Genomic DNA, 13,285 nt, shown 5'->3' with positions numbered 1-13,285 from the left:
CTTATGCACGGTAAATATATTCTGCCACTAAGCTATACATTCACCCTAAATTTATTTCTTTATTCTAGAGCTATAAGAGTTTTTAAATACTTTTTCAACACTAACTATACCCTTATCAGAAAATATTTGCAAATATCTTCTTTCATTCTATGGATTGTCTTTGAACTTTCTTTCCTTTTCTTTTCTTTTTTTTTTTTTTTGGTATTGGGGACTGAACCCAGGGGCATTACACTGAGTCATATTCCCAACCTTTTTTTTTTTCCCCCCTTTGGAACAGGGGATCAAACCCAGTTTTGCAAATGTGAGGCAAACACTTTGCCACTGAGCTACATCCCAGCCTCCCAGCCCTTTTTTGTATTTTATTTAGAGACAAGACCTTGCTAAGTTGCTAAGTGGCTTTGAACTGATGATCTTCCTGCCTCAGCCCCCTGAGCCTCTGGGATTATAGGCGTGCGCCACTGCACCCAACAAACTTTGACAGTGTCATTGGAAGCACAAAAATTCTTAATTTTGGTGAATTTATCTACTTATCAATTTTTGTTTAGTTGCTTATTCGTTTGGTGTCCCATCTAAGAAACCATGCCTAATCTAGTCATGAAGGTTTACAACTATATTTATTCAACAGATTTTATAATTTAGCTCTTTCATGTACGTTTTCAATCTTTTTGTTTTCATATAGTATAAAGCTGGGCTCCAAATTCATTATTTTATGTGGATACCCAAGTATTCCAATACCATTTGTTGAAAAGACTATTCCTTTCCCAGCCAAATTACCTTTATACCCTTGTTGAAAATGAATCTTGTGCCTATTTTTGCATTCTCAATTCTGTCTATCCTATTCAGCAGCACAGTCTTGATTATTGTAGCTTTAAGGTAAGTTTTGAATTCAGGAAATGTAACTATTGTGTTTATTGGGATTGTGTCATGTTTAGAAAAGACTTCCCTCATTTCAAGATTTCTTCTAGGACTCTTGAGGTTTTATTTTGCATTTAAAAATCTCAGACCCATCTAGATTTTCTTTAGAATGAATAGTAACAGTAAGAGTCGACCTTCCTGTTTTTTGCAGTCCATATCCAATCTACCACTACATGGAAACAGGGTGATTTCTGACAATCTGACAAACATATCTTTCTGAAAACCTATTATCATCACCATTAAGCCTTTCCTGACAAAAACACCTGGACAAAATTCACTTTGTGTCCCACTGTACTCTGTACAGACTTGTATCAAAACACCCAAAACTTTTTGCACAGATTTAATTTCACATCAGTCTCCTTTTAATGTGCTACCACACATAGTAAGTGACTCATAATGAGTAAATGAAAGAACTTTATACTATTTTAAAATGGTCAACTTGATAAACAGAAAACTCATTATTTTCATATGGTAGCTATAATGAAGAAACAAGCTTATTTACCTAAATATTATTTGACAGAAACTGCCAGTTTCTACAATGAAGGAGTATTTGTAGATTTTACCATGGTCCTTAACCAAGGTTTATTATCATTTTAAGATTAAGGGAATCTAAGAAAACATAAAGTTTCCTAAAACAATACAAAGTGTCCCACAGTCTGTTGTCATAGATATAAAGCACATATGGTAAGTTAAAAGAAATCTATACTTACATGATTGCAGTCTGAAGAAATTTCATTTTCAGGCTAGAAAGAAAGAAAAAGAAATAATGTTTAAAACAAAACAAAATAAAAAATTTCTCAAGTTTTCAAATACAATTTTCAAATTCAAAATAAACCTCAATACAAGAAATCTGAATAGTCAATTGAATATGTTTCTTCAACATATTCATAGCATTATACACTGTTTAGGCTGCTGGACAGAAATGAACCAGAAAGATACATAGCGAACCCCTATCTCTCACCGTGCACAAAACTCAACTCAAAATGGATCAAGGACCTTGGAATCAGACCAGAGACCCTGCATATTATAGAAGAAAAAGTAGGTCCAAATCTTCAACATGTCAGCTTAGGATCAGACTTCCTCAATAGGACTCCCATAGCACAAGAAATAAAAGCAAGAATCAATAACTGGGATCAACTCAAACTAAAAAGCTTTCTCTCAGCAAAGGAAACTATCAGCAATGTAAAGAGCAAGCCTACAGAGTGGGAGAAAATCTGTGCCACTCAGACTTCAGATAGAGCACTAATTTCCAGAATATATAAAGAACTCAAAAAACTCTACACCAAGAATACAAACAACCCAATCAACAAATGAGCTAAGGAAATGAACAGATACTTCACAGAAGATCTACAAGCAATCAACAGAAATATGAAAAAATGTTCAACATCTCTAGTAATAAGAGAAATGCAAATCAAAATCACCCTAAGATTCCATCTCACCCCAATTAGAATGGCGATTATCAAGAATATAAGCAACAACAGGTGTTGGCGAGGATGTGGGGAAAAAGGTACACTCATACATTGCTGGTGGGGCTGCAAATTAGTGCAGCCACTCTGGAAAGCAGTGTGGAGATTCCTTAGAAAACTTAGAATGGAACCACCGTTTGACCCAGCTATCCCACTCCTTGGCCTATACACAAAGGACTTAAAATCAGCATACTATAGAGATGTAGCCACATCAATGTTCATAGATGCTCAATTCACAATAGCCAGACTGTGGAACCAACCTAGATGCCCTTCAATTGATGAATGGATAAAGAAACTGTGGTATAAAATGTGGAATATTACTCAGCTATAAAGAATAATAAAATTATGGCATTTGCAGGCAAATGGATGAAATTGGAGAATATCATGCTAAGTGAGATAAACCAATCTCAAAAATCCAAAGAACGAATGATCTCCCTGATCAGTGGATGATGACACAGTGGGGGGTGGTAAGGAGGTAAGAATGGAGGAAAGAGGAAAAAGAGGGGTAGGAGGGGTGGTGGGAAGGAAAAAAAAAACCAGAATGAATCAAACACTATTATCCTATGTAAAAGTATGACTACACAAATGGTATGCCTTTACTTCATGTACAGAGAAACAGTATGTATCCCACTTGTGTACAATAAAAATAAATTAAAAAAAAAAGATACGTAGGAGGCATAATCCCTTTCTAATCAATGGTACATTCTGGAAATGGGGAAAATGGAGAAAAATATCCTAAAGCAATAGCAACAAAAGGACCCTTTCTTTTATATGATACTTTCTAATTTTAAAGAGGATCAGGCACACAGGGCACAGTGGGGAAACCCTTGAAATCCAAGCCACTTGGGAGCCTGGGGCAGTATAATCACAAATTCAAGGTCAGCCTCAGCAATTTAGTGAGCCCCTGTCTGAAAAAATAAAAAGGGCTGGGAATGTAGCTCAGTGGTAGAGCACTACTAGGTTAAAAAAAAAAAAAAAAAAAAAAAAAAAGTCAGGCAGGCATAACACAAGGATACAATGTATCTTTTTTCCTTTTGGGGGTGGGGTGGGGTCCTGAGGATCAAACTCAGGGGCACCTGATCACTGAGCCACATCCCCAGCCCTATGTTGCATTTTATTTAGAGACAGGGTCTCACTAAGTTGCTTAGCAAGCTCGCTTTTGTTGAGGCTGGCTTTGAACTCCCAATCCTCCTGTCTCAGCCTCCCAAGTCACTGGGATTACAGGGGTGTGCCACCAAGCCTGGTTACATTTGCTTTTTAAAGCTAGGTACAGGTAATGGGTAAAATGAACTTTTAATTCTATGAAGAAAGAAAAGATGGAATGGTGTCTGGGGATGAGGCTCAGTGTAGAGCCTTGCCTAGCATGTGTGAGGCCCTGGGTTCAATCCCCAGTCAGTAAGGGATGGGGGGACCTAAGTTTTGCCTGATTTTGCATAGCTCTGCAATACATATTTCTTTTCGTTTTCTTGTTCAGACCTTTCAAGGAGGTAACAACTGTAATAAAACAAACCGGTAACAAAACGCTATTTACCTTGAATTTCTATGGTATTCCAACCTATCCAAATTTGATCAAATGAAGTGAACAGTATGAACTTTCTATGAAATATTACCAATTTTGGCTATTAGCAGTGCCATTTTCAAAATATGAAAGAATAGATACTTTAATGCCTTTCTGAGTCTCAGAATCAGCCTCCACACACTGACCCAGCTTAACTTTCCTTTCCACTTCAATCTGAAGTGCTTACTTAAACCTGGCTCCTTATGGGGCCACCTTGAAAGCAATTCAGAGCACTGGAGAATCTTTAAAATGATGTCATGCTGGGCATGGTGGCACACACTGTATTCCAGCAGTTCAGGATGCTGAGGGCAGGAGGATCCCAAGTTAAAAGCCAGTCTCAGCAATTTAGTGAGACCTTGTCTCAATAAAAAATAAAGGGCTGGGGTTGTGGCTCAGTGGGTTCAATCAGTGGTACCAAACAAATAAGCACCTTATAAAAGTATATAGACTTGATTAGCTTTAGTCCAAGAAGAAAAACAGCATGGAAAATAAAATCCAGAATTACCAAAATAGAATAAGGCTAAAGATTTCTTTTTTCTTTTGCTAACAATTAATGAAATTTTATTATGGGGTGATTCCAAGAAATGAATCAACACAAGTATACAATCAATTTATCCTAAATTGCCATAGGTATTACTACAGGATACAAATATTTTATGTAAGTCTCTGATCTTAGGTAGTTTACAATCCAGTTGTGTAGATTAAAGAGTGAAATTAAACAATTAAGTAAGTGTAAGAACCTGAGGAAGGTCCAAAGAATTAGAACAGTGGCCAGGAAGGAATGGAATGATTCCTCCAAAGAGGAGGAAGTTACATGATCCCCTAGGGCTCAAGAAGAAAAGAAGAAAGCTATTAGGAAAAAAAAAAAAAAAGAAGAAGAAGAAGAAGAAGAAGAAGAAGAAGAAGAAGAAGAAGAAGAAAAGAAAAGAAAGGAAGAGGAAAGAAAAGAAAAAAGCTCAGCCTTTAATTACCTTTTAATGTATTTTTTCAACATGTGATATATTGAAATTAAAAAACAAAAATAAAACCAAAAAAAAAAAAAAAAAAAAAAAAAAACAACACTGAAATCCTTATCAGTTTCAGAATCCTCCCTGGACCCCACCCTTCAAATTAGAGGCATAATGCTGGCTCCTAGCCTGTGGACTGAGCCATGCCACATCATCAGCTGCTCTTCACCATCGTGGAGACAGAAATATGTCTTTTTACATCAAGTGTTTCCTCACTGAAATGAAAACTGTTTTCTTAGAATGGAAAACTGAGAAGAAAATTTTATGAAACACATCAATAAAGAAAGAGCCAGGTGCAGTAATATATGCCTATATGGAACATTCTACATTTTCATCAACTGAAGTTGAAATAACCCTCAGAGGAACACAAAAGAATAAATTCCTTTTTCTATGCACCGGGTATTAAATTAAGTGACAGATTTGTTTTTCAAATGATCTGGAAGAAAACAAACAAAAATGCAACAGTAGGCACACTTTTATGGCCTTGCCATCTGAATTCAGGCAGCAACAACCTGACGCCTTCTTGTGAGTAGGAATACTCTACTGCAGTAGTAAGTAAATTCTTCTGCGAGTTTATTCATTAAGAACCCAGTAAACTCCCAATCACAAGAACAATTCATTTATTAACTTGATCCAAAGCCCGCTCCCCAAAGCACAATGAGCATAATGTAATTGCCATCTAATCAGATAAACCCTATCTTTTAGTCTTGGAAAATTTTCCCTGAGCAAGTCTAAAGGGAATCTTAATCCTCAATCAGATTCATAGATGATTCCCTCTTAGTGCCTCATCTGGCTCCAACAGAATGTATTTTTCTTATTTGTACCCAGGGATAGCAGCTGAATATTATTTTTCCAAGGAGGGCAGTGATTGACATAGGTTTTGAGCCTTCCAACAATGCTGATTCATTGAAGAGCTGTGCTTTTGTATGAATCTTCAATATTCACTGATCTTAAAAAAAAAAAAAAAAAAAAGTACTATACAAGTCCAATGGGAATTTTTTTATTTTTAAGTATGAAATACAAATGCTGGCTCTAGTAAATGAGTGTTTCAGGAGTAAAAACATGAGTCCACACCTAACCATCTAAAAACCAGTTGAATGTGTGTGTACTGAGGAGGGCAATAGGTGATATTTTAAAGAAGGAAGAAAGCACCACAAACCCCATGAGAAGGACAACAGAAAGGACATGAGGGACTGTTTCGTGGAGAGGACACACCTGAGATGAGCCTTTTGGGGGGTTGTGGTCTGGTTGTGCAGAGCAGAACATGGGGTGAAGGAGGGGTTGGAAAAGCACATTCTGAACAGAAGGCAGAGACTTCAGTCAGAAAGGGAACCCTAAGGTGACCATTCTTAGGTTTATTTATTTGGCATCTCCTAATATGTGGTGGGATAACTACTAGGTTTTATTAAAAATCCCAGTACTGGTGCAATAATGGTTTCCCATAGTCCAAATGAATATGTTATTCTGAGCACAGTGTGGTGGGTTTAATATACTTTTATTACTTGTGTGCTTCCCAAGTGGGTGATGGGAATAATAATACAGCTGGTAAATATTATACAGTTACTCACTTCTATAGGAATATACTGAGTTTTTAAAGGGGTAAAAGATAGACAAGATCCCTAGAAACAAATTAGGGCTAATTTATCCCTGGTTCTTGGACAGTCTCACATACAAAACGTGGTGAGATCATAGATTTATTTTTCCTATATCTTCAAAATGAAAACAAATTTTCTTTTGATTCTAATAAGGTAAAAGAGTATGGGTATATTGCCTTGGGAATTAATAGAAAGGCTTGCGTTGCACACTTACTCACAGATACAAATACTGGCAGGACATTAAGAAATAAAAGAAAAGGGAGGAGTGGACCAAGAGAGAAAACTCTAAATATACTTAAACTGACCAATGGAAATACTAAAAATTAATATGATTTATCAATCTTGTCCAGAGCAGGGAATGAAACATACTTAATAAGGATACAGTAATTTAGTTATTGAACAAAAACTGCATCATTACATTATGACAAATACAATGTTTTCTATGAATTTATAAACATAAAATATAAATAAGCCAGGCATACTGGTACATGCCTTTAAACTAGCTACTTGGAAGGTTGAGGCAGAATGATCACAAATTTGAAGCCAGCTTGGGCAACTTGGCAAGACCCTGTTTCAAACAAAAATAAAAGGAGGGTTGGGGGCACAGCGCAGTGGTAGAGCACCTGCCTAACATGTGCAAGGGCCTGGGATGGATCCCCAGTATGGCAACCAAAAAAAAACAATTACAGCTTTGCAGGACTCTCTGCCTGCTTTCTTCATTGTGAATGAATGCACTACTCTGGGACCACATCACTCTCACAAGAGCTTATTGTCAGAAACTTTCTTTTCCCACCACTCATTTTTTCTTCTGAGGAAATGACTTAGAATCTGCAACACTCTTTGGTACTGGTGATGATGATTTTTACCTAACTTATGGGGGAAGGAAACAGAGTCACTTTATCAAATGCTTGGTGAGATTCCACTTTTGTGTTAAAAGGAATCTTGGGCAGATCTACCAGCTTGGCTCCCAGTCAGGAAAGGCACACAGCTGTAAAGGAATCAAAGGTCTGTCTGCACAGTTCAGTTGCATACAGTCAGTCAGTCTTAGTGTCCCCACTACAGGAGTGGCACAGATAGCAGTATCACTTGTTCTGAGGTGGCTAACATTTATAAAGCAAAAAGGCCACTCTTCCGAACTGTGAGGCAGTGACCAAGACTGCAACAACTGTGCTTCTACTACCAAAATACAGTATCAAAATTCTAGAACAGGAATTCTGCTTTACCAACCTTGTGAAGTTATTATGGGGCATCATGACAAAAGCTGTGTAAAAAGCTTTAGGAATTATAGACTTTACAAATATATCAGTGGCCTTTTATTCTCAGCATAAAACTTAACATCAAAAGTACCACTAAAGATTAAAAGCAAAATTACTACTATCCAGGAAGCCATATTTCACAATGCAAATAAGAATCCAAAATATATAATATACAAATTTGACTGTATGTGTATAGATTATCTTTGAAAGTATACACAAATGGATTTATGTTCACTATATACCTTTTATACTTTTAAAATTTTGTACCTTGTGCCAAAAATAAAATAAAATAAAAGCAATTTGATACACACAGACACCTCTGAAAATATTTTTTTTTTCAATTTGTTGTTTTTAGTTATACAAGACAGTAGAATGTATTTTGACATATTATACGTATATATAAAGTATAACTTGCTATTCTTGTAGTTGTACATGATGTAGAGTAACATAGGTCATGTATTCATAAATGAACACAGGAAAGTCTCTGTATTTTTTGTTTCATTCCTTTCTACTGTCTATTTTAAAGGGAGGTGGTGGGGAGGAAACATGGGATATCTATATCCTCCAGGATATGGCAAATAGCAATCTGGTTCTCCGAGTCCTAAACTGGTAGTTCTGCACTAAGAAAAATACATTAACCATTGATGTCCAGTTTTGCCAGGATGGCCAACTTTTATGTGGGAGTTTAAAATAGAAGGTGAAAACAAAATTCTTTGAAGGGCCTTATAATATATTTATGAACAGAAAATAAATTTTGATATGCCATCTCTTTATTTGCCCTCTCAGATGATTTGGGACAGCTGAATGTAGTTACAAATTTGTCAAAGCAGTAGCTACTATAGTTGAATGCAAAGCACAAAACTGGTCTGCAATATAAAAAACATTTTCAAATATCTAACATGTCTACACCCAACTACAGTACTTCTATTCTACTATTCTGAAAGGTTAAAACCAAAAACGGCATATATAATTATAAAATGCAAAAACAAAGTCATGAAATAAATACACTTTTTCATGTCCCATACCCAAGTTCCTAAAAATACCACAATTCACCCATACCGACTACAGGCGACTGCATTACTACTAAGCAAGAGCAAATAGGCTGAAGGAGCCGATAGAATGTGCAGATTTCTTTTTGATATAACCCAGTTCAAATCACTGGTGCTTCTAAGAGAACAGCTTTGGCTCTGGGACTGGCCTTCTGTTTAAAGACAGCATAGTACATTACTATATAATTCTGAAATATACGTAGCTCAAAGGAGTCTCAGGCTACCAGGTGTGGTGGTGCACACCTGTAATCCCAGCAGCTTGGGAGACTAAGGCAGGAAGATCACAAATTCAAAGCCAGTCTCAGTAACTGAGCGAGGTCCTAAGCAACTCAGCAAGAACCTGTCTCAAAATAAAAATATAAAAATAAGGGGTGTAGGGATGTGTAGCTCAGTGGTAAAGTGTCCCTGGGTTAAATCCCCAGTACCAAAAATCAATCAAACAAACAAATAAATAAATAAAAATTGTAAAATTGAATCTTCTGGGTTTTACAAACATTAAGCATAAAATCTAATAAAATCTTTAAAAGGTCTCCACATTTCTTCTTGTTTAAATAATACCATTCCACAGTTGGTAGAAAAAAGGCACTACTAATTAAACATCAATAATTACCACTATATCAAACTACCATTGATGAAATGACAGAAATTAATGCTTAATTTGGGAAATACTGATAAGTTAATGCAAACATTAATAAAGATATATTCTTCTATAAGACTTCTCTATAACCTCCAGAACACATTTTGGGCCTCCTAAAGTGGTCATTTTCTATTAAAAAATTAATTGACTTTTAAACCAAAGTACAAAGTATGAAAGACCAGAAGAATCCTTTTGATAGTACTCCAGCTGAGCCAAAGATCTAGATCAAATTTGACTATTCCAGATACTAGCTGTGTGAGCCAGGACAAATTATTTAACTTTTGTAAGACTAAATATCCTTACCTACAAATGGAATGAGAATGTTTGCTTCATATGTAGACTTATGTGAAGCAAAATATGAAACTCACCTACCACAATTAATCAGTATGTAACAAATACCATCTAGTTGTAATACTTATTCGATGCTTCCAAAAGAGTATTAATTTTGCACTGCCTGACTCCAAAGTAAGTCAATCTCAAAAATAAAAAAAAATAAAAGATTTTCTTATTAAGCATCAACTTCAGGAATAAGTTTATAAGATATATAGGGTTGTGGAATAGCTCAGGGTTTGCCCAGGATGCACAAGGCTCTGGTTTCCATACCTAGAAACATACACACAAAATAAATATATAAAAATAAAATGCTTATAAGATATATAAATTCTAAGCTACAGGAATGCAACTTCAGTTTAAATTAGTTACTTTAGGATAAATTAGAAAAAGGGATAAATTAATTTAGAAAATTATGGCAGGAAAAAAAAAATCTTACCCTACTGGGAAGACTGGTCTTTAAATCACTCCACTATATTGGGTTTTTGGTTTTGGGTTTTTTTTGTTTTTTGGGGTTTTTTTTGCTGGTACTAGGGTTGAACCAAGTGGTGCTTTACCACTATGCTGTTATTCCTTTCCCTTTTTATTTTTTGAGACAGAGTCTTACTAAATTGTCAAGGCTAGGCTAGGCACATGTGATCCAAGCAACTCAGAAGGCTGAAGTAGTAGTATCCCAAGTTTGAGGCCAGTCTCAGCAATTTAGTAAGACCTTGTCTCAAAAAAAAATAAAAAGGCTGGAGATGCAGATGAATGTAAGTAAGTGCCTCTGGGTTCAATCCCTAGCATCTAAATAAATAAATCACCTGACAGCCTATGAACAGGTGGTACAAAACAGTGCAAAACGGAGCTATACCACAATTGCTATATAGGCTCATGCACTACAATAGTATTTAAAATTTTCACCATCACAATTATTATTCTTCAGAAGAATATTGAGAAATCTAATGTGTAAGACACAGGTTTTAATTTTAAGGCCTCTGAAATTTTCATCTACACCAGAAAGAAAAAATCTGGGATAATTTTGACCTATTAGCAAGTTGATGCAGTTTGAAAAGATGGTGAATGCACTGATTCTTTTTCCAAAAAGGCTTAAAATTAAAAAATTATCTCAACATCCATAACTTTCCCAATTATTCAACTGACACCAAAGTTTTCCCGATTTTCAGAACAAAGAAATTGTGCACATAGGATGCTGACTTCCAGGTTTAAAACAGTCTCTTATTAGTTCATTTTGAGGCCACTAAAAGTTCTGATATTTTTCTGGTTTCATTGTATTCCCTGGCCTCCAAGGAGGTGGTAGCATCTCAATTACAAACAAAAACAGCTGGGTGTGGTGGTGCACACCTGTAATTCCAGCAGTTCAGGAGGCTGAGGCAGGAGGATTGTTAGTTCAAGGCCAGTGTAGTAAGACCCTAAGTAACCCAGCAGGGGATGTGGATCAGTGGTTGAGTGCCCCTGGATTCAATTCCCAATACCATTAAAAAAAAAAAAATCCTATAAATGTAGGTGACCTGTTCAACATTTTTCTTCTTTTACTATTAGCTTATTTAATATAATTATACATCCTTTCAGAAAAACCAAATGAGAGGGATGAAGAGCAGATTCTTTTTCCAAAGATGGCTAATCATATTTCCTTTAAGATTAAGCAGATCTAGCTTACATAAGTAATTGCCACCAAAACAGATCAGACACAAGGGTCTTGCATCTGTGTACCATATCTTGGCAATACAGTTAATGTCTGACAAAATTCAAAAAATTTTTTCATATTCATCTTGCTATATTTCTTTTATATTAGAGAAAGCAACTCCCTGCATGATATTATAAAACTGTTAATTCCAACTTCTATTCTACCAGTTAACCTGTGCTATAATTTGGGAGAATCATTAATCCCATCCTTAACCATGAGAATGCTCTGCACATTTTTTCAAACCTTTCTCCCAGAAAAATTATGAGCCATCCTTTCCAAAGTCCTCCGACAACTCTGGTAGAATAATTAACAAATCATAACAGTTTACATATGTGAAAAATACCCATTTCCAAATAAAGGATCTTTTCAATTGTCTGACACCAAAAGTGATACTTTTTGGGGGGAAGGGTACCGGGGATTGAACTCAGGGGTACTCGACCACTAAGCCACATCCCCAGTCCTATTTTGTATTTTAGTTAGAGACAGGGTCTCACTGAGTTGCTTAGCACCTTGCTTTTGCTGAGTGTGGCTTTGAACTCGTGATCCTCCTGCCTCAGCCTCCCAAGTCAGCCTCCCAAGTCACTGGGATTACAGGCGAGCCACTGGGCCAAAAAGTGATATTCTTGTGATGTGAACTATTCATTTAATCCACTGGTGATGGCTTAAACTTGCATTTTTAGAACAGAATAATAATTAATTCAGAAAGAAAAATCCAAAAAAAAAATTTTTTTTTTTTTTTGCGGTACTGGGGATCAAACTCAGGGCCTTGTGCTTGCGAGGCAAGCACTCTACCAGCTGAGCTATCTCCCCAGCCCAAGAAAAATCCAAAATTTTAAAGCCAATATGTAGTATGTTTCTGAATGAGAACCTGACTTAGAGCAAGTCTTTTAGCTGTTCCCTTCTAAAAACATCTGCTACAGATATATACCAAGATAAAAAGTATTTTGAAGTCAAGCACAGTGGAATTCCAGCTACTCAGGAGGATGAAGTAGGAGGATTTCAAGTTCAAGGCCAGCCTGCACAACTTAGCAAGACCTTGTCTCAAAAATAAAAATAAGGAACTGGGATTAGCTCAGTGGTAAAGTGTGCCTGGACTCAATGCCTAGTACCGAGAAAAAAAGAGAGAAAAAGCAAATCTACCCAGTTCTGGCAGTGCAACCATGTCACCCAACAGGCAAATACACAATTTTGCTGCCACAAATTCAGTTTCCAACTATATCTATCTTAGGATTCTTCCTGAAACTATCAGGATTCTAACAAAATAAATTCTTGGTTGATCACAAAACCTCCTGCAGTACCTGGCAGAACTTTTTTCTTAAGGTAGTAGTTCTGACACTTAAGAAAGTTCCTGGGAGGGAGTAATCTTAGCTTGGCCTACCACCATACTATGTACATAATGGCATTACAAAAATATTTATATTTTGTTGATGGAAATTCTATCTGCCTCTTAGGCTTCTGAAAGCAAACTGTCAATTACTGGGGTCAAGGCTAGCATAAATAGCTTCTCCCAATTGTCTTCCTTTGTGGTCTATTTTTAAGGTCTTTCAACCTCAATTCTCTAACATATCCCCAAACCAAGACTAAACCTGGGTCTGGGGGTGCTGCTCAATGGTAGAGCCCTGGCCTAGCATGCCTGAAGCACTGGTTTTGATCCCCAGTACAGCAAAAACAACAAGAGCAAACAAAATCACGTTGAGAAAAACAAAAAGCCATGAGATAGATTCAAGCTGGACAGAACAGAATTTGTTAAATAAGGATTCAAAGGGCATTTTTAAATTAATAATG

At 36.3% G+C, this 13,285-nt stretch overlaps 1 protein-coding gene across 1 annotated transcript in view; it reads right to left on the bottom strand.

The window, feature by feature from the left end:
* Glg1 (golgi glycoprotein 1) overlaps positions 1-13,285 on the bottom strand; it is a 117,833-nt gene that overhangs the window by 53,748 nt on the left and 50,800 nt on the right. The window contains exon 2 of the mRNA XM_047527872.1: positions 1,626-1,658. Within this exon, the coding sequence (XP_047383828.1) occupies positions 1,626-1,658 (33 nt within the window). The remainder of the gene's footprint in view (positions 1-1,625; positions 1,659-13,285) is intronic.

This window comes from Sciurus carolinensis, chromosome 16 (assembly GCF_902686445.1).
Source record: "Sciurus carolinensis chromosome 16, mSciCar1.2, whole genome shotgun sequence".
NCBI classification, from domain to species: domain Eukaryota; kingdom Metazoa; phylum Chordata; class Mammalia; order Rodentia; family Sciuridae; genus Sciurus; species Sciurus carolinensis.
Note: the sequence above shows the minus strand (reverse complement) of the source record. Positions and strands in the feature narration are given on the sequence as shown.